Source organism: Sebastes fasciatus, chromosome 22 (assembly GCF_043250625.1).
Source record: "Sebastes fasciatus isolate fSebFas1 chromosome 22, fSebFas1.pri, whole genome shotgun sequence".
Taxonomy (NCBI): domain Eukaryota; kingdom Metazoa; phylum Chordata; class Actinopteri; order Perciformes; family Sebastidae; genus Sebastes; species Sebastes fasciatus.
In genome coordinates this window covers 11,736,626-11,763,369 of record NC_133816.1, presented here as the reverse complement: position 1 = coordinate 11,763,369, position 26,744 = coordinate 11,736,626, and the positions used below count along the sequence as shown (strand labels likewise).

Below are 26,744 nucleotides of genomic sequence, written 5' to 3'. Positions count from 1 at the left end.
TTTAAAATTGTGTTGCTAGAGGCCTAAACTGTCACTACACTGTTATGTGATTCGGATACAAGCCGAGCTTCTCCGGAAACTGCCGAGGCTTCTCCGGAAACTGCCGAGCTGTGACGCCGAGCAGCAGCCGTAGCGACGCTTGTTGGTTGGGGAGTTTAGACACAAGCGGAGGGAGCAAAATGGCGGACGAAGATATTACGCTTGATGGGAAACCTCTACAATCGCTCCGAGTCGCGGATTTAAAAGCCGCGCTGGAGCAAAGAAACCTGCCGAAGAGTGGGCAGAAAAATGCACTCCTTAAGCGACTGAAAGGGGTAAGTTTATACTCATGTTACGGGTGATATATCGAGTCTGGCTAAGTTCAGCAGCAGCAGCAGCAGCAGAGCGACGGTTGGGGGTTAACGTTCGAGGCCGTAACGGTGAAGCGGGAACACATAAAAACCGACTGGAAAAACGTTTATTACACGTCAACAACACTTGTTTCATGTCGGTTATTTGTAACTGACGGTGCGACGAAGCTGTCCACCGACTCGAGTTGAGAGTTAATTGGTAACTACACTTCGTGCACCGTGTTGCACACACAGTTGAACTGTGCACCTGTCAAGTCGAGGCCTATAAGCTGAGTATGTTAAAGCGGAGCGAGCGAGCAGCCGCACATAGTGTACAGGACATCATCGGGACCGCGCTCTCTCCGTATGTGTCGGGGGGGACGGGGGCGCGCCTCGTCATGTAAACATAATATTAGGAGCTTCTTCAGTTTTGTTTTTTAAGTTGTATTTTTTTTTTTATCAAGACTATTGTTGTTCTTGAGCAAGACTGTCCAGCCCATGGGTTTCAGGGCCGTAGCTATAGGATTATAGAGAAGTCATGTAAGTCCCCTCTATACCACAGCAAAATGTTAGCAGACATCTAAAATAAAGCTAATTTAGATTTTTAAACGTTTTATTTACTCAGTTAAACCATCTTTTATAATGTTTTTTACATTTTTATTTCTCAAAATTATGTTTAAGTTTGTTTATTGATTTTTTTTTTTTTTCACAATTTAAGACTATACAACATAACATAACAAAAAAAACAATAAGCAGAGGTCTGAGCTATAGGATTATAGAGAGGTCATATAAGTCCCCTCTATACCACAGAAAAATGTTAGCAGACATCTAAAATAAAGCAAATTTTTATTTTTAAACGTTTTATTTACTCTTAACCGTTCTTTTATAATGTTTTTAAATTTGTATTTCTCAAAATTATGCTGCTTCAAAAGTCCCTTGAATTGTTTGTTTATTTGTTTTGCACAATTTAAGACTATACAACATAACAACAACAAAAAATAATAATATATGGAAATTTTTTTATATACAGTGCAGGAAGAGGCAAAAAAACCACTGGGCTTATCTGAAGCCTCCACCTACAGACAAGATTAATATACAGAAATAATATGACTACATAAATTTGAACACAATCTTTAGGAGCTTCTTCAGTTTTGTTTTTTAAGTTGTATTTTTTTTTTATCAAGACTATTGTTGTTTATGAGCAAGACGACCAGCCCATGGGTTTCAGGGCCGTAGCTATAGGATTATAGAGAAGTCATGTAAGTCCCCCTCTCTGCCACAGAAAAATGTTATCAGATATCTAAATTAAAGCCTAAACATTTTTTATTTTTTATTTTTAAACGTTTTATTTACTCAGTTAACCGTTCTTTTATAATGCTTTTATAATGCTTTTACATTTCTCAAAATTAAGGCGCAAATGCTGCTTCAAAAGTCCATACAGTTACACCTCTATCATTCTTATTGGTAGATTTGTGACCTAATGGATTCCCATCAAAGCTCCGGCCCACCTCCACCCTAAGCAGAGGTTTGAGCTATATGATTATAGAGAGGTCATGTAAGTCCCCTCTACCACAGAAAAATGTTAGCAGACATCTAAAATAAAGCCTAAACATCTATTTTTTTATTTATTTTTTATTTACTCAGTAAACTGTTTATTTCTCAAAATTAATACTGCTTCAAAAGTCCCTGCATACAGCCAAGAATTGTTTATTTATTGTTTATTTGTTTTGCACAATTTAAGACTATACAACATAACAACAAATAAATAAATAAATAATAGATAGATAGATAGATAGTAACTTTATTAATCCCGAGGGAAATTCAAGTTTCCAGCATCACAGTTCCATAGTGCAAAACATGTTAGTAAAAAGGCAGTAAAAAAGTTAGTAGTGCAAAGTACAAAGTACAAAAAAGTGACTAATTTAGGAGGATGAAGATCTAGAGTTTGAAGGGTTGAGTAAGAATATAGATGTAGTGGGAAAATAATAACTCCCTTAATCATTGACTTATATGATGATGATTTTCATACATTCAAAACACTGCACTGGGCCAGGGTTCAACTGAATCAAGCCTTCAAAAGTGTGTACATGAGAATTGTATCTCTTAAAGTTAATGTTTTTCAGACAATGGCCATCACATTGCCACTTCTTTTGTGGGCATATTTGGTGTTCATATTTACTATATTATTATCTATCTTTTTATTATCTGTTTTTGTTGTTTTCAAATGTTTTTGCACAGTATTTGATTCAATAATTATGTTTAAATGTGACATATTTTAAAACTGACCAGCTCAACAAAACTTAGATTACTGGTGCCCAGACAAATTAGAAATGTATTTTTGCAGTGGTGGGTTGAAATGACCAAGGTATGCAACAACTATTTCACAAACCAAAATTAGTTTTACAATGGAATCAGAAACTGAAGTGGCCAGTAAAATACAATTTAAAAAAAACTCATTATAGCAGCTGGCCTGTATTTACTTTAATATTTTAGTATTTTATCTTTATGATGTCGTATTTTACATTTTAATAATTCCCTTTTCGTATTTCCTGCAGGCTCTGATGCTGGAAAATCTCCAGAAGTCATCCTCCTCTCACAGTGGGCTACAGCCCAACTCACAGGTAAGAATAGATTTTTAATATTTAATTTGTATTAATATGTGTGGGAATTATAAGTTTTATAGAAAAGCATAACTCCCGTACTTTAATGGCATGAGATCAAACCCATAGAATATTCCCTACAGTTCTTAATAAATGCTTGTTAAATGTGTTGTTTCATTTCATGATTTTTTTAAACTAGCAATACTTTAAAGACTAGGTTCTCCATGCACACATTAACTGCTCTTTGGCTCTGTGAATTTTACAGTGCAGGTGTATTAATAAAGTGCAATTTTTTGTATCTTATTGTGTTTTAGATAGGTGAGGAGATGAGCCAGAATAGCTTCATAAAACAGTACCTGGCCAAGCAGCAGGAGCTCCTTCGCCAGAGACTGGAGAGAGAGGCCCAGCAAGAGGAGGAGGCAGACGGTAATCCATAAACACACACAATCACACATCAGACAATAAACACAGTCTCTGCCACATGAACAGTAGTCCTTTAGGTTAAAGGAACTGGACAATCTTTGTGTCTTTCTGTCCCATACACTCTTTCTCTTCCAGCAGTCCTGGTACTTAATGTTGTTCAAACATCTGTACTTGCCTAATTTCATGTATGTTTGTATGAACATGCTCATAAATGTGATTACTCAAAGCTCCCATAATGGATTATTTTTAAAAGACTTGAGAGAAAATTATTTCTCAACCGGATTCATTCAGAAGTTGTCATCAGTTGGAAACTAGTGGGTGTGTGTGCCATTAATCCTCACATTGGTGCTGACCTTTAACCCCTGCCTCGTGTCCCTGTCCGATAGAAAGCCCAGCAGCGCCGGACGAGGATGAAGACCACTCGGAGGACAATGACAGCTCCGCCTATGTCTCTGACAAGGTCAGTAACCTCCACACCGAATGGTCAAATGAGGGATTTATCCAACAGAACAGAACACATTAAGCTGCTTCACATTGATCAGATAATATTGTGAACATTTTATTTTTCATTCTCCACAATATTCTACTTCTACTAAATCCTAGGTGGTGCTTTTTACATTACACATAATATTTTTCATATGTTTGAATAGTGTTCATATGGTCATCACACACCTGGAAATGAATTTCCCTTGCTTGTAAATCCCTCAAAACATGTTAATGAATGTATAGAACAAATGTAGTCATCTAGGCACTGTATATTTTTGTACTTATATTGCTTATATTCTGCACTTTTTATTGCTGATATTTATTACTACTCTTTTATTTCAGTTGTGCCTTATTTATTCCATGTAAATATGTGTGAAGTCTTTTAATACAATGCACCAATTTAGTTGACGCAACTGCAATTTTGTTATGCTTGCATAATGACAATAAAGTTGAATTGGATTCTCTCAGACTGATTTATTATTATTTTTGCCCTGAAGCATCGCTCCTTACCCCCCAAGCCCTCAATGACCAGGGCGGAGGAGAGAGGCGCAGGAGAGTCAGTGATGGCTCATGGGATGATGGCGTATGGCTCTGACATGGGCCCCGGGCCTACCCTCCACCCCCAGGAGTCCCTTGAGGCTCCAGGAGCTAGGATGCAGCGAGCCACCTTTCATCAAGGACACAAGGAGCCACCAGCCCCATCTCCACCCCGCGCCGTAGCCTCCCTGTCAGTGCGCGTCCTGGGCCAGCCTGACCGCCAGGGGCTGCCCCCTGCCGTACCCCGATCCCAGGAGAAGGAGGGCACTGCGCCGAGCGAACCAGGATCAGCTCACCCTGTCCTCCACCTTAGCCGATCTGCCGGGGTCTTATCGGGAGGTCAGGTCCACGAGGACAGCGATGACGATGACGACGGTGATGACGAGAGCGAAGATGACGACGATTGGGGGCCTGGTCCTGGCGGGGCACGGAGGGGCAACAGAGCGCCTCCCCAGCCGCAGCAGATGCCTCCCAGTGTCCCATCAACAGTTGCCAGATCCAAACGCAAGCTTCAGCCTCCGCAGCACATCCCACCACCACAGGTACACCACACACCAATGCAACTGCGCCACCCCACCCCTCCTCCCTCTCCACCCCCTGACCTGTTTCCCCTACCTGACACTCCCAAACAGAGCCCACCAGACACAGACGAGCAGGAGGGGGAACGCCCTGAGGCTTCTCGTGGTCCAAGGGTGCCGCCATTCCCACCTTCCACCATGCAGAGGCAAGACTCTGACTCGAGCTCTCGTTCCAGCAGCCCTGAGCCCCTTATGAAGCGCAGGCCAGGGCCCCTTTCTCTGCTCGTACACAAGATGGAGTCAGAGGGGGCTTTCCGTGCAGCAGAGACCACCTCTGCTGTGGATATGTCAGGAGAGACGGCACACTCTGCTGGGTCGGCCAGTTCCAGCGAATCTCCACTGCAAAGATTGGAGAGAAAGAGGCTGCAAGACAACAGAGAGATGGAGGAAGAAAGGCGACTGAAGGAGGAGAAAGAGAGAGAACAACACCAGAAGCAGGAGAGGGAAAGAAAGAAAATACAAGAGCAGGAGAGAGAGAAGAAACGCTTGGAAGAAGAGAAGGAAAGGGAGGGGAAACGACTGGAAGAGGAGGAGAAACAGCGTCAGAGAGAGGAGCGAGAAAAAGAGAGAAAACACCAGGAAGAGGAACGAGAAAAAGAGAGAAAACACCAGGAAGAGGAGCGAGAAAAAGAGAGAAAACACCGGGATGAGGAGCGAGAAAAAGAGAGAAAACTCCAGGATGAGGAGCGAGAAAAAGAGAGAAAACACCGAGAAGAGGAAAAAGAAAAGGAGAGAAAACGCCAGGAAGAGGAAAAAGAAAAAGAGAGAAAACACCGGGAAGAGGAAAAAGAAAAAGAGAGAAAACGCCAGGAAGAGGAGAAACTGCTAAAGGAGAAGGAAAAGAGACAGGAGACAGCCAATAAAGGCAGGGTGGCTGTGACTGAGGCCCAAGACACAGATTCCTCATCAGATTCTGACTCCAAATCAGACTCCTCTTCACGCTCATCACAATCCTCCTCTTCCTCCTCTGGGGATAAAACCGGCCCTGCTAGACAGCTGAAGGTCAGTGATCAAACTGATGTGGGTGTCATTCACTACAGCATTGATAGAGATGTGTGAGCTATAGTGATTGCGTATTTATTTGATGCCATGCAGCATTACGCTACATTTCTGTTGTTTTTTTGCCATGCTAATGTCCACGCAGCAGTTTCACACCGTGTGTGTGCATAGAAATATTAACATGTAGAAGTCCCAAATTATTGCAGAAGATTGTGTAATGTTTTTTCCTTCCTGTGTTGGCATACTGCTATTTCTTTTTCACTATTTTTACTTTGAATTATTTCACAGAAGGCAGACCAAGAAGCAGAGGATGAGAAAAAGACTAACCTGAAAGTTGCAGAGAAACGATACCTTTCAAAAAGGTCAGTAACCATCAATAAAATACAGTTAAACTTATTGACAAGTGGAAGTAAGCTTTCAAATCATATGTGGCTTGAGTTGAATGGTTACACCAGCAAAAATGAATTTGCTTTTCATTATTAATTTGAACCCTACATGCAACACCTTCTTGCACTGTGTGCTATTCAATAATGTGATGTGACACTTGAATTTCTTTTTTTCCCCTAACAAATTAAGCTATTCCCTCTATTCCTCTTTCTGGATAGCTCAACTTGCTAGAAGTGATGCTAGAAATATGTAGACAAAATGGACTAAATCACTGTATTTTTTTGTATCGAGGCTGATGATTAAATTTTCTAGCTATGTGGTCATGCTCCTGCACACTTTGCTTAAATTAACTCTGGCCCTTAGAGGAAAGAGCAAAATGGCAATGTGTATTTTAGATACAAGAGATTACCATCAAGGCTTATTGAAAGAGGCTGGGACATAGTCTTGAACTATGAGGTATGACACATGTGCAGTATAACTGGAGCTGCAGTTGTACGTTGCTATTGGCTCAATATCGGCGAGTGCTGACCAGATTTTACTGCGCATGTGTTGTACCCCCAGTGATATGACGCGTGACATCTCCTCTTTTCACCCTCTTTGATTACCACGAAACAGCAGTCATGTTATAAACACTTAAATTAAACTTAAAAGTTAAATGAGGACAGGGTTTTTGGTAGGGATGCACAAGTACCGGATCGGATGTCAGGCCGATACTGACTCAAATAGCGGGATCACATATCGGTGACAATGGGGCTGATCTATTAAATTCAGTTCTATGTTTATATACCATATACATTATATAATGGAATTTTGATTCCTGTTTGTTGCTGCATTAAAAAGGTTTACATTGAATTTTAATTCCTGTTCATTTTGAAGATTTTTTTGCCAAGTTGTTGATGTACGATTCATTATTTTAATGATAAATAACAATTTATATCTATGTATTTATTTGTTACATTTAGTTTTATAAAGTTAGGAAAGCAATGGTTAAGTCAAGCCTCATGTTGCCTTACACATAAAAGAATGATCCCAGTCACTTCCACACGGTGAGGCATACAGTTTATTAATTAAACACTGGTATCGGAGTGGTACTCGGTATCGGGCCGATAGCCAAAGCTCAGGTATCGGTATCTGGAGTGAAAAAGTCAAATCGGTTCATAGATAGTTTTTTTGTTATGTTTTGTTATCACTAGATGGAGGTCATGGTTTAATCACATGTGTGTAGTATTTATTATTAAAACAAAAAGGACCATGTCTGCACTAAAGTTAGGTGATGTGCACTATGTTTATGAGCTCTAACTAACATCAGTTTCTCTTAAAGGGACTGTTTGTAACTTCTTACACGTATAAATCACCGGGTCGGTGTCCCTTGTGCGCTCGCATATGTTCAGACAAGACTCTAACACAAACTACACGGAAGCACCAAAACCACAAAGTTATATTTAGTGAAGCCAGTCTTGCAAAACAGTGTTTTCAACAAGTGTCTTGTGAAGTGACGGGGCTGCGCAGCGAAAAACGTTATCGTCTCCGACTGGGTGCCAGTGTCTCCCTCCGACCGCGGTCGGGAGGCTGAAGCAAGAAAAGCAAACACTAGGATCAGCATTGATTCATGGAGAGACCTTCGTCTGGTCAGCTAACATTACTGCCAAGCAGGTGAAATATAGAGTGATATTGTGGTTTTAGCTGACGTGTGTCGTCTCACTGTTTGGAGCGATGCTCGTTCATGTCTATGTAGAGCGAGCACTGACTTAACGGCCACAGGTGTCGCTGTTAACAAGCATTTCTGATTCGTACAAACAGTCCCTTTTAAACTTTGCAGTTTTACTTATTTTGTGTATGTGGGGGGGTGATTGGTCACAAAAAGGGTGGAAATAATAATATATATTTCCTCAGTGTATAAAGGCATAAAAATGTCTCTTCCAATTTAAAACATTGGTCACAGAGCTAACATGAATGCTTTCTCACCCACCACTCCTAATTATAGCAGGTTGTATTTCTTGTCAGGCGTTCAATGCGGCAGCCTTACAGACTGCTGCTGCTTTTCTCTTGAGGATAGGGGGTCCTTTTTCAGCCTTCCCTCATTGCCCTGTCTTTTTTTCATGTAATATCCATGAGTTTGATGGCAACAGGAAGTTTCATTCAATGCTTAATCAGTATTTGGTTATATTTACGAAATGCGTTTTGAGCATCTAACTTTTATTTTGGAAATCTCTGACCGGAAGATATTTTGTTCCCCTCACTCTGGTAGACTTGACACTGCTCTCTCTCAGCCAACATGGCCGTCATGCATGCATTGCATCCCTGATACCGACGCAGTGCACGGCTAATCAGCAGTAAGAAACCACCGCGACCGGATTTCTTTTTTTTTTTTTTTTCGCATCCCCGGTTTCAACCCACGCCTGACCGGAGTAATCGTTTAGTGGCGGAGTGTTATACATATTGTATCCCCGGGGGTTCCCCTTTCAAGGCCGGTCGTAATGCTGTCCGAAGGCAACAAAAACGGGTAAGAGTGAGCTAGAGGGCGACTCAAGGCTGCTGCTTGTACTTTTATACCATTGTGAATACATCAGCCTGTCGTGGAAACCGGCTGTACATTATACGATGCTGGTTAGCTCACAGCTCCTGTCTTAAATATCATGTCATCAGCTCACATTGGCCTGCTTATGAGCGTGTTACATGTTCAGTCCATGTGAGGAGGCACCAGGGGTGGAAACCGTCGGTCTTTTGTTGAATGAAGGAAGATTTTTTTTTTTTTTATTGGGGGTAGGGAAGGGGAAGGGGGTCTCCTTTCTGTGATCTGTGCCTTAAAATAGCTTCACATTGGAGCACATTGATTAATAAATAATGGGCTCAGATTTCATGATGAGAGTCATGCAGGACTGTGATTTCTCTTTCCTCTTGACCTACGCACATTTTCATGTCATGCCAGGTAGCTTTTTTATTATTATGTCAGTATATACATTATTTTATTTAATGATGACATCCTAATTTTGTTGTCCATTAAAGGCTAATTTATGGCCACACTGTACTTGCTGTTGTCTAGCCCACAGAAGAGGGTAGCTTCTATTATTTCAGTATATACATTATTTTATTTAATGATGACATCCTCATTTTGTTCTCCATTTAAGGCTCATCACGGTACTTGCATCCTGTTGTCTAAGTCCACAGAAGACTATATTTTTGGGTTTGTGTGGCTGTAGCTGTTGATGATCTCACTGTTGTCAAGGGAGATCATTAAAGCAGACATCTGTTAGCTGTACAGTCAGTGTGAATGGACCCTTATGGTGTGATATAATTCTCCCAGCTGGCACCAGCACTCACACTCCCGTCCCCTGAGAGCTGACTACATGTCTGATTTGATCGGTGGCAATATTATGGTCCACTTTATGAGTCCAGTTTGTTAATTAGTACATGATTTGAGTCATTCTGTTGAGCTACCATGAATGAGACGCGGTGTCTCGGGTTATACCGCGCTTATTGTCTCTTCTTGTCAGGTTTTTTGAGCAGTTTAACTAGAAGCAATGCATTTATTGTGTGATACATCGTGATGTTGTTCCTCAGATTAAAGTTGTAATTCAATGTGCTTCCTCATTGCAGCCTAGTCATATAAATACAAAGGTGTTTGAAATGAAGGCCAAGCATCATGCAGACCCTCAGTTAGTCGCTCATTCTTTCCTTTAGTGATCATTACATCACCTCGGCCTGGCCTTTCCTCCTTTCCTGATCCTGAGGGATTGTATTTCTAGTTGACATCTGTCTCCCTTTATAGCCTGTGCAGGTGTGTCTCTGGCCTCACACACATAGACATTGACATCCACACCTAGGGCAAATGAGGAGAGCCAGTGTGGCGTGGAGGAGGGTAAAATGCCTGCCTACACCCCGTTTTGATCTTCAGAGGAGGAGGTTGAACACTGTGGGTATATTTCAGTAGTACAGAGACTAACATTACATGCCCTCCTCTTCAAGAAACTTGGGTCAGTGGTCGTGTTATATGTCATGGAAAAAGAGAGGAACTGAGGTTTGGTTGTCTGAGCTGGCCAAGTGAGTAATTATTAGCAAGATAGAGAGATATTTTTTTTATAGTTATTGGGCATGTCTTTTATTATTTAAATCCAAAAACGAACAGCGCATCACCTGGTTGTAAAGATGACTCAGTGGTTGAGCCAGAAAGATTCTTCCCAGGGTCAAATCGAGCGTCCTACCACCTTTTATCTTGGAGGTCATTCGACGAATGGCTGCAACAATTGGTTGATTAATCAATTGATTGACATGGAAAAGAAAACATGCCTTTGCTCCATCTTGTCAAATGCAAGATTTTGCTGCTTGTCTTTGTCTTGCATTATAGTAAAGTGAATAGTTTGGGGTTTTGGACTGTTGGACAGACAAAACAATATATTTGAAGACGTCACCTTGGGCTCAAGGAAATTGTGATGTGCTCTTTTCACTGTTTTCTGATGTTTTATATACCAACCGTTTAATCTATTATTTGAGAAAATAATCAGCAGATTAAAAGCTGAAAAACAATGGTCATCACGTGTTACTGAATATGTTCTGTAGGTTCAGGAATTTTCTGCAATAACTGATGAAAAAATGAAGACAAAACATGCTGCAGAGATTGGCATTGGCACTATCAGTAACAAACATGTCTTTGTTTGATACTTTTCAGAAATGAGAAGTATTTTTAAATGTATTATTTACTTCCTTTTCCTGTGAAGCACTTACTATGAAACGCAATTCAAAGCATCATGTAACGAATCAGAGGAGAATGTGCTAGAGAGAAGGATGCTAGCGGATGTGACTCTCCCACCTACAGGGTGCTGCCTCGGTGCCTGTATCATCACATGGAGGCAGCGGAGGAGACGTGTATTAGGGGGTAGCTAAAAATATAATGATGACATCTGCTTGGTTTCGCTCCGTCTTAGATAACAGCGATAAAATCAAACAACATGTAAAGAAGCTTTTTGCTGTGTGAGGTCTGGCTAGTAGTAACTCTACAAAGCGTGTTTTTTGCTTTGAATAATGAGCCAGCATGGATCAGATGAAGACCACACATGTGGAGTCAGCTGTCTTGGACTATGAGTTAGTTTGTGACCCTGGGTGTCAGTTAGCTGGTGAGTTATTCATAGTGACCCAGATCACTGGCCTCCAGCACCCTTCCTCTGACTCTTCCCAGTGTTTTCCCCTGTCTTGTCCTACTCATCATTTTGTCTCCTCTCAGAATTACCCTCATATTGGCCAGTCTCTAAAGCCGAGCTTGAATGCAGTCTTTCCTGTCTTTGTCCGGATTGTCTTCAATTAAGGCTGCCTGCAGCTGATTATTATTTTCTTTACTCATTAATCTATTGATTGATTTCTTGATTATTGTTTGATCTTAAAATGTCAGATGATAGTGAAAAGGCCCATTACAATGTCCTAAAGCTCCAAGTGATGTCATCAAACCTATATTCAATTTATTACCACATAAAACATAGTAAAGCATCAAAACCTCACAATTGAGAACCTGGAACTAGATAATGTTTTCTTGAAAAATGACCTAAATAATGAATCCATCAGATTGTTTTTCTGATGATTGACCAATCACTTCAGCTCTGTCTTCAATATTTAAAGTAGTGATACATGTAGAGTAGAGCTGCAACGATTAATCGATTAGTTGTCAACTAAAATTAAATGGCAACTATTTTGATTATCAATTAATTGGTTTGAGTAATCTAAGAAAAAAAGAGTTAAAATTCTCTGATTCCAGCTTCTTAAATGTGAATATTTTCTGACAGTAAACTGAATATCTTTGAGTTGTGGACAAAACAAGACATATGAGGACGTCATCTTGGACTTTGGGAAACAATGATCAACATTTTTCAACATTTTTCTGACATTGACCAACCAACTAATCGAGAAAATAATCAACAGATTAATTGACAGTGCAAATAATCGTTAGTTGCAGGCCTAATGTAGAGCAGCACTGCTTTGTGATTGTTTCTTTTTTTTTTTTTTTTAAGTTATTTTTTTGGGGGCATTTTCCATTTTTATTGAGAGGACAGTGGATAGAGTCTTGGAAAGGGGGGAGAGAGAGAGTGGATGTGGAAAGGGCCACAGGCCGGATTCGAACCCGGGCCGCCGCAGTCAGGACCAAGCCTTGATACATGGACGTCCGCTCTACCAACTGAGCTAACCCAGGCGCCGCTTTGTGATTGTTTCTAACATATTAATCTCTCAGGATCAACATGAAGAAATTATTCACTTGCCTAGGCAGACTAGTTAGTCAGAGTTTGACTCATACTTCATATTTTTTCATTGATCCAGAGGCCATGAATCAATACAAAATAATTTTTGAAAAGCATGATCAACAACTTTTAAAAATTAAAAGCCAAATGTTCAAAACTAAAGAAAATGAGAAACATAAGTCATGATACTCATCCTCGTGTCAACACAACAGTCACACCCACTCAGTGGCTGCTGCCAGGTCTGTCGTCATAGTGATTGAGTGTATGATTGCGGTCGTTATTGATGACTTCTAAAAGTAAAAAGGTTTAAATTATGCATCACTGAAGCTCAAGGAAACCATTGTTTGACTCATTAAAGACAGATCATTTTACTCTGTGATTCATAATTTGAAATGTCAACTGCCACAACATAACTCTTAGTAATTTGGAGGTAGCATTAGAGATGGATTTAGCAAAAGTAATACAAGGGCAGGCAAAGATAACAACTTATTACCAGGTGAGAATTGGTAAGATCAGACACTCTTACTGACCATTATTGACCCTGCGCTTTACAGTCAAAGCCTATTTTCTCCCACCCTCCTCACCCCAACTGTCTCTTCCTCCTGCAGGGAGGTGTCAGAGCCCAGCGCAGCCGCCGTGACAGAGGTGGAACCGGACTCGGAGAGCTCCGTGGCCCAGCAGCCGCCCTCCGGGGCTGAGCCGGAGAACAGCGAGGGCCGCCTGGAGGAGGTAAGGTCACTGAGGGGGTGGGGTGCCTGGGTATTTGCTCTGTCTCCCACTTACCTGCATCCTCATTCATGTAAAAGCATGTGTAGTTGACAGCACAAGTTAAGAGGGTCACCTAAAACCAACGCAACCCCAACGTTTTTACAACCATTAATTCCTTTATCCTTTTGATTCTGGCTCTGTATACAGTTTCTGTATCCCTTTTAACCTCTTAAATGCTCATCAGATTACTCAATCAGAGGTTTCTACAAATACTCACAGGTGAACATGTAGGGGTTGAGTTGGAGCTGGGTCCTGGGGTAAATAGGAATGAACTAATCCTTTCCATTTGCGTTTAATGCAACTAATATTTCATAACTTAGATGATCTCTCACACACTTGCCTCGTCTGTCTGGTACCTGCAGAGGGATGTTAAGTGTTGATGCTGCTGGAATGCAAGTAGTGATTGTAATAGTGTGTTAGATCAGACATCCATGTTGCAGGAAGTGCATGCTTCTCACTGTTCGTGTGTGTGTGTAAGGGAGGGAGGAATTGGAGAAAGAAAATCTTGAGGGCCCTGACACACCAAGCTGATTACCGATTGCTGTTTAGCGTCTTGGACCCTTGTTTTCATGATGCATCTGGCAGTGTTGCTTGGTGGGAGCTCCTCGACTGGTTGTTCATCTTCACTGCTTTTTGTCCAGTCTCACTTCTTGCAACTTTTTATCTGACATATTCTCAATTTTCCAGGCTATAATGAGACTGTTAAAAAAGACTGATCAGTAATCCTGCAGGCATGCGCTTCAGCCGCCAGCGTCACCTATCGTCTTTGCAGTGTATTTGCGTGAAACTATTCCAAAAGCATTTGATCTGTCTGCCTTAGTCAGGTTGCACATTGGTGTGTCAGGGTCCCTAGAGTTATTGTGTCGGACCACAGTGTTGTATTTAATGGTATCACAAGCAGTTTTCCTTCTTTAAATTAATATTATCACATACAATTTCACATTTACAACCTAATTATTCAATAGAGAATCATTGCAGGAGCTCATTATGAATCTACTGTTACTGTTAGATGTGGCCTTCAGCCTTCATTGTATTACATTTTCGTCATCAGACTTAAGAGTACCTAACTTAGATTTACTGGTGAGCTGCTATGTGATTGAAGTTATTATCAGCATGTCTTTTTATTTACTGTTTGTGTTTGTGGGATGTGTTTCCCCTTGCGTTTGCATGACTAATTGACCCTGACAGTGTGTGTAGAGATGCATCAGGGCTTGTTTCTGCTGTTTCTTTCACCCTGTTTTCATCTCTGCTCTCTCACTTTCACACTGCCTCTCTCTCTTTTATTCACTCTCTTTTTCACCATCTCTCTTCCCCTCTTTGTCCCCTTACTTTCCATCTTTTGCCTTTGTATCCCATCATGAACGCTTCTCTCTCACTATATATATTTATGGTGTGATTGCTGTTTAAAACCCCATTGATTGCTTTGTTATGAAGGTGCCCATGCCTCTTCCATTGCCCCTAATGGTACCTGCTGCGTACTACTACTACTACCACCACCACCACCACCACCAACACCTCCTCCACTCCTCCTACTCCTACAACTCCTGTCCCGCTATGCCTAAGTGCGTCGCTGGTACCTGAATTAGGCCCAGAGTCTGCAACCCCATGGCCCTGAGTAAAGGCCTCGTAGCCCTCCAGTGGCGTGCTGAGCCAGCAGGAACTGGAGCTCGCTTCAGACCACCACCACCGACAGCAGTGGCAGCCATGGTAACTGCAGCAGCACACAGTTGCCATGGTAACCCAGCCTCAGGGGTTTGGAAGCCTGCGCGCTGATCTGAACCGGACTGGACTGTACTGTTCTGAGCGGTGATGATGAATGATGGCGTAAGCGACGGGGAGGGTGTCTAACGCTCTGTATCGCCTCTCCCCGCGTTTCCCATCTGCCATTTTGTGGACATCCTCAAAGTATTGCCCTCCAACATCCATGCTGCCGTCCTCCAAAAGCCAGATGCAGCTCAGAGAAAAGACAAAACTCTCCAGCTCTCCTGTTTTGCTTTTACCTCTACCTCTAATCCCACACTGCCCCCTGCTTGCAGGTTGCAGGAATGACTTTGGACTGAGAACCCCTGCAATAACCCATACAGTGATCAGGACATGAGCGTTTATACGATCACTGTTTGGGGTTTTAAGCTTGAAAACACACTCCAACTGAGCTACTGAAATAATCTGCTTGGAAGTGATGATTATGGAACTTTTTTATGGGAAAATTTGTGGATAAAACCTGAACTTTTACTCACACTTTGAAGGATCTTGAACACTATTATTGGTTGAGCTTGTAAGGCCAACAATCATCCTCTGCTTTGACAAGCTGGCCAGCCTTTTAAAAGTGACTTCCATTACTCAGCTGTGCATATATATTATGTTGCCATTCATAAGAGAGCTGTTCCCCAAAACTGTGCACCAGTTCCACTGTAACAGAGACTTTCAAAGGACGTGGTGCCAAGGACAAGTAATCTGACACACATTATGCACCAAGAATATTTGTGGGTTCAAAGTGACATTGATCATCCAGACTGAGAGCTGGATATACTCAACGCCCCCCTTCCTCTGCAGCCACACTGTCAGTGAACTCAAAGTGTGACTCAGTGGATGTTTCACCAGGAAGTCATGATATCCTGCCTCTGCTGTGGACTCGACAGATGGACGACTGTTTATTTATTTCTACATCCATCTCTTCGCTACACCCACGACTTGTCCCTTGCATCTCGTGTGATTTCCTGCGAGCGCAGAGGCATTCAAGCCAGCAAATACACTTGAGACGATGCCCTCTCATTTGTCTGCTTCCCTGGATTATAATCTAACAAAGATTCTTCTGGATTACTTTTGTCCACCTTTTATCACATTGAAGAAAAAACAAACTCAAGAACTGTGCAGAAAACCGTCTGTCTATGGAAACCTCAACAGGACAAAAAACACTTCAGATAACTGTCACAAAGGCTTTCAGGACTATACTGAAGAATATGGACAACTATGACAATTAAAGACAAAGATTTCTTTGCTTGCCAGATGTACCTCACAGATCATGGACTCTAACAAAGTATACAACAACTCCCCGCCCCCGTCAGAATCCATCACAAGGCCATTTGAAACTCTTTGCTCCCCAAAAGACTGAAACAAATCAAGTCAAGAAAAGTCCTCCCAAAGAAAAAAGTCCCGTCCAGTGATCAGTTCCTGCCTGGTGGCTAATCTGCACACTCAAATCGAGCCCCGCCCTCACTCCTCTGCCTTCTCTGATTGGATCGTTGTTGCCTAGATACAGTACACACTGTCGTGCGGTTGGGCCATAGTCGAGCCAGTAAGGAATCAGGTGTCAAATGGTACCAGGAAATGACTTGTGACTATGCCTCTATTTAAAATGTATACAATTTTAAAGGATTAACTGTAAAAAAAAAATAATCTTTCCTCCACATCTTTTTTGTAAATAAGAGGAATTATTTTTGTCCTCATAATTTTAGTATGTACTGCAGTTTTAATTTGATATTTTGACACCAAGATGAAAGTGTTCATTGTACATTTGACAAACACCGCTGGTCTACAGCTGTGTGTTGTTAAATGTGGTAAATCTTCAAGGTGAACGTAAACTGCAGTATCGATCTTTGAGTCTTCAACACTCGGTTCTCCACCTCTGCTCCACAGAACTCATCAGCACGAACATCTACAAACCAGCAATCACCTGTTACATAATATTGCAACATCACATTTGAGGGTCTCCTAATGTTCACCTTTATTTTTTTGCATAATTGTAAGAGTTAACGAGTGATCTAGTAGGTTAGCGAAATCCTTTTTTACTTCAGCGCATGAAACTCAGTGACATTTAACACAACGCTATGCATAAAAACTCAGAAATACACTTTTAAAATGATTTTTAGTTTTGGAAGAACCAGTGGATTCTCCAAAAATAGGTGTGATTAGTAAAGTGTAATGGGTTGAGAGGTAAAAAAAAAATCACAGACACCTCCTCTAGAGAAAATAAAACCAGTCCAAATGGGACACGACTCTTGTAAAGTGACAGGATCCATTCAAACACACTGACAGACACTTTGCTAGTCTCCCTCTTCCCTCTATTCTCAGAGTCCTCTGATGGACATTATCTTGTAATAACTTACCGCGCTGAGATACGACCCAGTTTGAGTTTCGCACAGGCCTACTCATGTCCTAATGCACATCATGTACTTGCTTTGTCCTTTGAGTCAAACACACACACACACACACAGGAGGAGTAGCGTAATGATTCATCTCAGTGTCTTTGAGCAGAGGTGGAAGGCGGAAATGTGTCTGGAGTCTCTCTGTATCGACCCACAACTCTCTCCATAATGTGGTACAATTGGAGCCTCCAGGCCTCTTGTTACTTTAACCCCCCGCCCCCCACCCCTCCTCCACTTTTCCTGTTTCACCTCCTCTCTGTTGATGCCTGTTTGGGTTTTGACTCTTGGTTCTCATCTCGCCCCGCACCCCTGGGGTTTCTGTATGTTCTCTCTCTGTCTCTCTTTCCAGAGCACCACTCCTAAGGCTTTTGCTGCTCGCAAGATCTCCTTGACCAGTGAGTATACCAGTTACATCTTTCCTCCTACGTGAGGACTTATGAGAAACATGAGTGGAACAAGAATGAAAAAGGAAATGCCCTACTCTGAGCATTTAAAACCCTTGTGCAGAATATTTTTAGCTGCAGAATAAAGTTTTTGACTTAAAACAAGCAGAAAACTGTCATGAATAAGTCAAAATTCAGCGGCAGATTAAAATTAATTCCCGCTAGGCTTGCCTGTTTTTTTTTTTATAGAAATAAAACCCATTTAATTAATTTTCACATATCAGCGCCGTGTTATCAATACGTAGTTGGACAACAGATGCTACAAACTGGAAGGGAAAGTGTCCGCTCCGTACAGAGTCTCAGCACAGAGTAGCAGGAGTCAGATTTCACACACGGGACGAGAGAGAGAGTTGACAGACAAGACAATAGCGGATTTGGTGTCAAAGCTAAAGCGCCTATTTGGCAATGTTTGGGATTTAAGTGAACCATAACGTTAATGAGGCAATCGCCGTACAGAGGACGGAGTGGTTACAGCCGGTGTACGCGGCGCAAGGTGGAAACCAGCGGCCCTGCAGCAAAAGCTCAACCGGAGAGGCCAGACACACAGCCATCCAGCGGTGAAGATCAAAGTGCTCTGCAGATATTGATCATCATCTTTTCTAGTAAAATGTCCGTTGTAATCTTAACGCTTATGTTAGCTCCAGCTCCCAAACGTCGTTCTAAATTAGTCGGCACTGAGACTAATGATAGAGATAGATATGATGATAGAGAGATTGATCAAGTAACATATATATATATAAAAGAAAGAGTAACCACCACTGTAAGATTTTCACTATTTACTAACCCTGTTTTCTGGTGCATTCGTGACATTGAGCGTGACACACCAGAAAAAAACGGGGGGAAAAAACAGAAAGGCACACTTGTCTACTGGCAATGGTAAAGGAGTTGTTGCCTTTTTTTAGCGAGTTTTCCAGTGTTTAAAAAAACATGTATCTAATTTTGGGGTAAAAATGTGTTTAAAAGTGATATTTAAACAAAACACTTAAATTGATGTGCTGGTTTGGGCTACAACACATTAAAAGTCACCGAGCTACAGTATTTCCTGCCATTTAATTCAGTGAGGACCCATGTACATGCTTGTGACCCTTTATACAAGTGCTCACTATATGTATTTACTAGTTCCTATTATGCTCCACTACATGCTGTACTGTACCCATAAGCTCTGTGTGGCAGAAAGCAATTCACATGAAGTACATGTGTACTTAGAATTGCTACCAATGAATGTGTAACAACATGTTGAATATTGTTTTAAATGAACCAATATTGGGAAGCAATTACTGAAATGATTTAATCACGCAGTTCCATTTATAAACTCTGTAAACTTAAATTAGTTACCTCCACTGTTGGCAAAACAATCTGAGTTATTAAGAAGCAATTATTTCTGCTTTTAGGCTATGAGCTTGCAGAAACTTGTCAATGAATTTCTGTTCAATAGAGAGGAAATAATCCGTCTGGGAGTGCATTTTCTCTCTTCTCAATGATGAACTACATTTTTCTGACTCCTCCACAGGCAGCAAGATGTCTCCAGCCGCCACAGATGGAGGAGCAGGTGAGGCTGAGACGGGATCCGCAGCGGGGAGGAAGAGGCGGTGGGGCTCCAGCACAGCAGTCACTGCTAAGAAACCATCCATCAGCATCACCACTGACTCACTGAAGGTACTGGCACGGACCAGGTGTCAATGCAGGCGTGGGAAAATGTGGAAAATAAATTTGACAATTTCACTTATTTTAGCTGTGGCAATATTTTTTGATTGGAGCTGATATTTTAGCCTGTATTGATTGATTATTTTCATGCCAAAAAGCAGACCAAAGCTTCTGAAGTGACAAGGACTTTACTGTTTCAGATCATTTGATTTTTCAGGGTGAAAGCCTTTGTTAACATACTTTGGTGACCCTCTTTGTAAAACCATCTTTACGTGTTGGGCAGTTCTGTGAAATAAAATGTTTCAACCGATGAAAATGAGCTTGATGGTCTGACTGACTGACTGACTGACTGACAACAGCTTGGTTACATCTTCCCCAAATCACAAGATTTCTTTCCAGCTCCATGTTAATTTTTTTAACTGTGAAATGTGATGAGTTTCAAAAACATCACGAGTGAGCTTGGAGAAATTTGGGGATTTTATTGAAACAATCAAACGCTCATTATTTAAATAACTTAAACCCTTGCACAATCACTGAGGGAAAACAAAACCACTATCGATCTTTTTCTTGCGGTGTATCCCGTGCAGTTAAAATATTTCTCTCCCTCTCTTGTCCCTGTGTTTCCCTTACCTTCATCATCTTCTGTCTGTATTTCTGTCCTTCAGTCTTTGATCCCAGACATCAAAGTGAACCAGGAGGCCGTGGTGGAGCTGCACCCAGAGGAGCTGCACATGTCCGGGGACGAGGAGAGCCTGGACGCCAGCCGGGACGACCAGGACAAAGGCCTCAAGATTCGACGCACCGTCACACAGGTCAGAAGACGCATACTGTATCATTAATGTCAGATGAAGACATTGTAATACTGACTAAACGTCAGGTTTCTGTTTGTAAATCTACCTAGGGATGGGTACCGAATCCTGTCATTAAACGGGCACTGGTGCTAAATTATTAAAGACCAAAGTATTGATAAGCTCCAACGTTATCGGTTCTATTATTGGTACATTTTGGTGTAAGCTGCAGCTTCTCCTCTGCTCTCTGTGTTTGGGCTGAGCTCCTCCAACTACACACACACATACAGAGCGAAGTCAGCAAACAGCAGAGCAGAGAGGGCCGTGGTGGAGACGAGAGAAGCGAACTCGAAGATTGTCTTTTGTCAGTGGTTTTGATCAGTGTTTCCACCTGTAATTCATCCCCAGGTCGTCCCAGGTGACAGCCAGGAAAACGGACAGGCAAATGAGGAGGAAGAGGTGGAGAAAATGGAGAAAGAAAAACAACGCAGGACTTCCAGAGACAAAAGGAAGAACAGTGTTTCTGAGGAAGCTTCGGAAACACAGACACATGTCAAGCTCGAAGGAGAGGCAAATAAAGGTGATGCCACGCTGTAAAGCTTTGAGGTTTTTAATTGCAGTAGATTGTTGAGTACAAATCTCTTTCTGCCTTCTCTCTTCTATCATTCTCGTGGCAGTACTTCTTTGTCCTTGATTACAGACATTCCTGCTTTTTTTTTTTTTTTTTACCCATCCCACTCACTCTTCTCCCCTCTTCATCATTTTTCCCTCAGTTACCCCTAGCGACAGTCTGGTGCGTCGCTCCATAAGTCAACAGAAGTCTGGCGTGTCCGTCACCATCGATGACCCCGTCCGCACAACCAGGCAGCCCTCTCCGCCTCACGGCAAAGTCTCAAATATCATCCATGTGACCAACCTGGTGGGTTTGTAACTCAGTGCATTACATCACAAGGCATTTAGAAAGTACAGTGAAAAAGTGTTGTATTTTGGTCGCTTTAAACCTTCCCCACAGACTAAAATGATGTAGAGGGAAATGATTGCACAGAAAAATCCAGCATTTCCAAATCTAGTTTTTCATGAATATTGTGTTGATGCCAGTGGCAATCACCATCATTCCCATAATTAGAGTCAGGAACACTTACCCAGGTATTATGGCTGTAGTCAAGTATCACCTTAAGTTTGGGGCACGCTGCATGACTAAACTAGACTATGACAAGACTAGACATTACACATTTAATGACTAGCATTTGCAGATTCCTTGCGCATAGAAGCCAGATTTACACATGGATCAAAGACTCCCAGATATCTAATGCCACCCTGCCTCAATGAGCTGTTTGACTACAGTAACACAGAATCCAAACAAACAAGACTAAAGATTTATAGCTCTGCGTTGCCATTTTGTTTACCAGAAAACAACACTGGTGGATTTAAAATGTAGAAACAACTCTTTTATTATTTGATCCTCACCACTAGTTGGGCGAAAATATGTGAAGTTTGGCCTGAGGGAAGCGTCAGAGGAAAGACAATGACTGTTTACATGCATATTAATATTCCACTATTATTCTGAATGTGACAATATTCTGAATTTGATATGGATCATCTAAACAGCATATTCCTTTTGGATATTCTGAGTTAGGCCTTACTCTGAATGGAGTGATTAAGACATGTGGAATATGCTGGTATTATTCAGGTTTTAGGAGCATTCTTTGGACATGTATACAGCGCATTAGGAATATGTGTCTCAATTGGTTTTTTTTACAGCAGTTTGCGACACACGGCCTCTTACATGTTTGCGGCCAGCTCTGCGTTGTAGGGCTGTCAGGAATACCGTTTTTTAGGCTTCAGGATTCGCAGCTGAGTGGCTTGGCGCAGCAGGCTGACATGTTCTTCTGTCTTTCTCCATTTCCCCCGTTTCAGTGCCTGGGACAGTGCCGCTGCTGCACTACTGTACACACACGCTATTATAGGATTTATACCTTGTTAAACTTGTATATTAAAGAAAAGCCGACTGATTGCAGAGACGCATGCCCAAAAGAAAAGCCCACATTTCTTGTCGGAAGGAGACACACACCTACTTTTAAACATTATGAAAGACTTGGATATCAACAGGTTTTTGGATATGCGAAAATATCGAAACGTTTTTAAGAAGAGGGTTAAAGGAATGCAAGAGGGAGGCTGTTTTTGCACAGTCGAACACGTCCACGTGTTACGTTAATCGGAGTATGCACAGCTGCATGTAAACGGGAACGTTGATGAAATATTCATTTTCATTAGCCATGTAAACCGCTTAGTAGGAAGGGAATAAGGGCAAAACCCGAAGTATTTTGAACATGTAAACATAGTCATTGTTGTTACCTAAACTAAAAGGGCTTGTTCTCTGAACTGTGACCATTTAAAGAAATCTCTGTTTGATATTCTGTAACATTATTCTCAAAATACAGCCAGCTGAGGCAGTCATGTCATGAAGTGTTGGATAAGTCAAAATTATGACAAAATATGATGACCTATGGATAAATATCTTGCCAATGCATTCACTAGTTGTCAATGCTTTTTGTACTTGATTCCACCTTAAACTCTAAGCACATTTGAAATAATCACGTCGTCTGTTATCTTGATACACAGCAAGATAATCTCTGCTTTACATAAACTGACCCACTCTAGCTGTGGATTACAGTTGACCTTGATTGAGCCATGCTCCTTGTGTATCCCATAGGTGCGACCCTTCACCCTGGGCCAACTCAAAGAGCTGCTGAACAGGACGGGCGGCGTGGTGGAAGAGGGCTTCTGGATCGACAAGATCAAGTCCCACTGCTACGTCACAGTGAGTATCAACAAATCAATCAAGTGTATTGTTTCACTGGAAGTGTGAAACCAGCTACTTGTGGATATGGATTGTCTATGTTGTATTTTCATTATGTTGTTACTCTGTATACACAACATTTATTGCACGTCTGTCCGTCCTGGAAGAGGGATCCCTCCTCTGTTGCTCTTCCTGAGGTTTCTTCCATTTTTTACCCTGTTAAAAAAATTTTTTGGGTTAGTTTTTATTTGATTTTCCTTTTATCAAATGCTGAACAATTTTTTTAGAAAGACGCATTTGAGCTCTGGAATTAATAGAAGCATTTATGTGATTATTGTCTCACAAACCATCACCTCTGTGTTCTCATCCAGCTGTTCGTGCAGCAGTGTGTTTTTGCTGAAATGTGATTACACTTTATAAAAGGACTATTTTCAGCCTGATGACATCTTTCCTCCTCTCCTGTCCTCGTAGTACGCTACAACAGAGGAGGCGGTCGCCACCAGAGCTGCCCTCCACGGGGTCAAATGGCCTCCGAGCAACCCCAAGGTCCTCAGCGTCGACTTCTGTGAGCAGAACGAGGTAATGAACGCCTGGAATGACAATTTTCTCTATTTGTCACTGTTGCTATACTGAGGAAAATAAAAGAGAGGAGTAATTTGTCTGTTAGTCTCAATTATTGGAATAACAAAATCATTTTACTATCTAGGCTACTTTAAACCTCTCAAAAACAATAATGAGATTATTATACATGATGTCAAATAGTAAGCAACCAGTGCTATTCACAGTAAAAGGAACGAGGAACAAAATGATATAATAGGTTTGTTTGATGAATCATTTCAGATGAGTAGCCACATACTTCATCCTAAGTATCACGTCATCCACCATGTTTGCTTCCTGTTAAAACTGGGGAAGATAGTCCCAGACATTTTCAGATGAAGTACTTGAAGTACATTTGGTCAATTTCTTGCACAAAACTGTCACGTTTAACAGCATATGATGCCTTGTTTTTTGTTATTTTTTAAAATTTTATGCTCACCACACACTCAAACTTTAACATCCTGGCATTTATCTCCTTATTTTTTATCCTTTTTTCCTGCAGCTGGACGTTCACAAAGGCATTCTGAAGCCAGAAATGGAGGAGGAACACGTTGCCCCGCCAACTGGTCCTCAGAACCGGCTGCCCCCTCTGATGCCTGAGCGAGACCGGGACCGGGACAGGGAGCGCGAACCGAGGGACCGAGGCGTGGTAGGAGTGCGGGATCTGTGGGCGGAGCGACAGAGAGAGATGGAGCGCCGGGAACGAGCCCGCGGCGAGCGGGAGTGGGACCGGGATAAGGTCCGGGAATTCGCGAGACCGGGAGAGGACGAACCGCGATCTCGATCCAGAGACAGAGAGAGGAAGAGGAGGGAGAGGGCCAAGAGCAAGGAGAGGAAGACGGATAAGAAGGGTAACGCACCTCGCTGTGATTGAATAAAAGCAAAAAGGGATTTTAAGCAGGAGAAAAGCCAGAACAAAGCACTGATCGACATTTTTGCCATTTTTTGCCATTTAACAGACAAAACAACTAATCCGTTAATCGAGAAAATAATCGACAATGAAAATAATCGTTAGTTGGAGCCCTACAGTTACAAGAAACACTGTATTGGTAATTATTGGGAATATCCACACAAAACAGGCTGCTTTGATTAAAGAGAAACTTTACACACAGTTGACAAATACTGGAAATGCAACCTCATATTTCCCACTTGAGTTACACTTTCTGTTATGAAGCCATTCTTTTGTAAATCTTAACACGCAGGTTGAGTTGTGTACCACTGTTTGAAGAATGTTTGTTTCTGTTTTGTACCAACAGAGAAAGGAGACGAACCTCCTGCAAAATTGCTAGACGACTTGTTCCTGAAGACCAAAGCAGCTCCGTGTATATACTGGCTTCCCCTGTCTGAGGAGCAGGTTGGTCACTGACACACTCACTTATAAACACATTTTCTGTCACAATGACTTCATTTCATCCAACTGAACTGTGCTTCGTGTCCACCAGGCGGCGCAGAGGCTTTTGGACCGCACAGAGCGGCAAAAGGAGCGCGAGCGAAGGCGCAAGGAGCAGCAAGAGGAGGAGGAGAAGAAGCGGGAGGAGGAGAGGAAAGAGAGGCTGAAGGGTCGAGAGAAGGACGTCAGCGTGACGGCGAGCGCCGGGGCAGCCGGGCGAGGAGGAGGAGGAGCAGGAGGAGCCGACAGAGACCGGGAGAGGGACCGCGGCCGAGACAGAGAGGGGGACAAGAAGAGGGACGGCAGCCACCGGCCCGCGCAACCCTCGGTAGGCGCCGGCAGCGGACGCCGCTCTCATAGCCGTAGCAACCCCAGGGATAGACGCCGCTGAGTGGCTGCAGGGATAGCGGAAGAGAGAGAGAGGGACGCGGCGTAGCTAGGGACTCAGCAGACAGGAAGTCTTGGGAGGGAGGGAGTGTTTCCACTTGGAGATTCTCTTGCCTCAAGTTCAGGACTTGTGTCTGCTCCTCGCTACCTGCCCCGCCATGCTTTAATTCGTCCACTTTTGACGCCAGCATTGTCTTCCACACACTTCTGCCATTTCCCCTCCCCCCGCCTCGTCCGTGTCAATTTACACAGAAAATGTTCATTAAATGTTATAATAGTAAAACGACAGATAGTCTAGCTTCTCTCCCCACTCTTCTGTTCTCGCTCCGTCTTCCAGAAGCAAAAGTGCGTCCTCTCCGTCTGTAGAGAGCAGCGTTCCTCCTCGTCTCCGTGTAGTCAAAGAAACAGAGAGGACTGTGGTTTTCCCTGGCTCGCCTCAGCATTTTGTCCCTCTGAGGTTTGGGAGCCCGCCTCTTTATTTTAGTTCTGCGGGTGCACAGTTCCTTCCTCCTCCGAGCCCTGTAATAAAACTAGTCCGAAATAGATCCCCGACCTTCAAATATTTTCTAGCATCAGTTTTAGTGTTCTACTCCTCAGCACTGGGATTTTTTTTTGATTTTTTTTTTAATAAACGACTTAATTTGACTTTGTCAAAGTGAGGATTTTGTTTTGTTGAAGTTTTATGAATCATGTTTTCAGCCTTGGAGGTTTTGTTGTGTGTTACTGCAGGTGATGTTTGTGTGAGTAATAACCTTCATACCCCTCTCCCACCAACATGCAACTGGTACTGAAGTCTCAACACTGTAACCTAGAGGAGTGTGGATAGGAAGAGCCGTGATATTACATGTTGTGGTGATGCAGGAGACGTGCACATGCCCCAGTTTGTCTTTAGTGGATGTTTTGAGTTGAGAAGGGGGAAGTCTTGTCAAGTGGTTTATTCTGTAATAATTACAGGAAGCTGCACTGAAATCTCCTTTTGAAAATCCCTCCTCTGACCCTTCAATCATATATATATTTAAGAGGGAATACAAATAAGTTTACCTTCTAGTAGAGTAATGGTTACAATTTTAATATTTTTAATTTTATGATTTTAGTTCTAAACAGTTAGTGTTGCTTCCCTCCCCCCCCACCCCCTTCCTGCAAGTGCTGAATGTACTGAGAATTTAAAAAATGAATAAATTTAAATTGGTTATCAGCCTTTCTGCTTGGATGTTTTTGCTTA

General features: G+C 42.1%; 1 protein-coding gene across 2 annotated transcripts; it reads left to right on the top strand.

Moving 5' to 3' along the window:
- The first annotated feature begins 147 nt into the window (after positions 1 to 147).
- Positions 148 to 26,719, top strand: acin1b (apoptotic chromatin condensation inducer 1b). Of its 2 annotated transcripts, XM_074624382.1 has the most exons (18): positions 148 to 314; positions 2,885 to 2,950; positions 3,244 to 3,355; positions 3,739 to 3,812; positions 4,336 to 4,917; positions 5,008 to 5,955; positions 6,241 to 6,314; positions 13,169 to 13,289; positions 17,823 to 17,868; positions 19,427 to 19,572; positions 20,226 to 20,372; positions 20,757 to 20,928; positions 21,122 to 21,267; positions 23,062 to 23,169; positions 23,620 to 23,727; positions 24,248 to 24,596; positions 25,002 to 25,099; positions 25,188 to 26,719. In XM_074624382.1, the coding sequence occupies exons 1-18, from the start codon at positions 180 to 182 to the stop codon at positions 25,524 to 25,526; spliced, it is 3,771 nt and encodes a 1,256-aa protein (XP_074480483.1). In that variant the 5' UTR covers positions 148 to 179; the 3' UTR covers positions 25,527 to 26,719. The 2 variants fall into 2 exon arrangements, with proteins under 2 accessions (XP_074480483.1, XP_074480482.1); XM_074624381.1 differs by having other exon boundaries at positions 4,336 to 5,955.
- The last annotated feature ends 25 nt before the right edge of the window (positions 26,720 to 26,744 follow it).

Excerpts from the sequence above, each read along its gene's own strand:
- acin1b (XM_074624381.1), top strand. The coding sequence starts at position 180 with ATGGCGGACGAAGATATTACGCTTGATGGGAAACCTCTACAATCGCTC. Across the intron at positions 3,813-4,335 it reads CCGCCTATGTCTCTGACAAG|CATCGCTCCTTACCCCCCAA; the intron begins GTCAGTAACCTC and ends TTTGCCCTGAAG. Across the intron at positions 19,573-20,225 it reads TCACCACTGACTCACTGAAG|TCTTTGATCCCAGACATCAA; the intron begins GTACTGGCACGG and ends TCTGTCCTTCAG.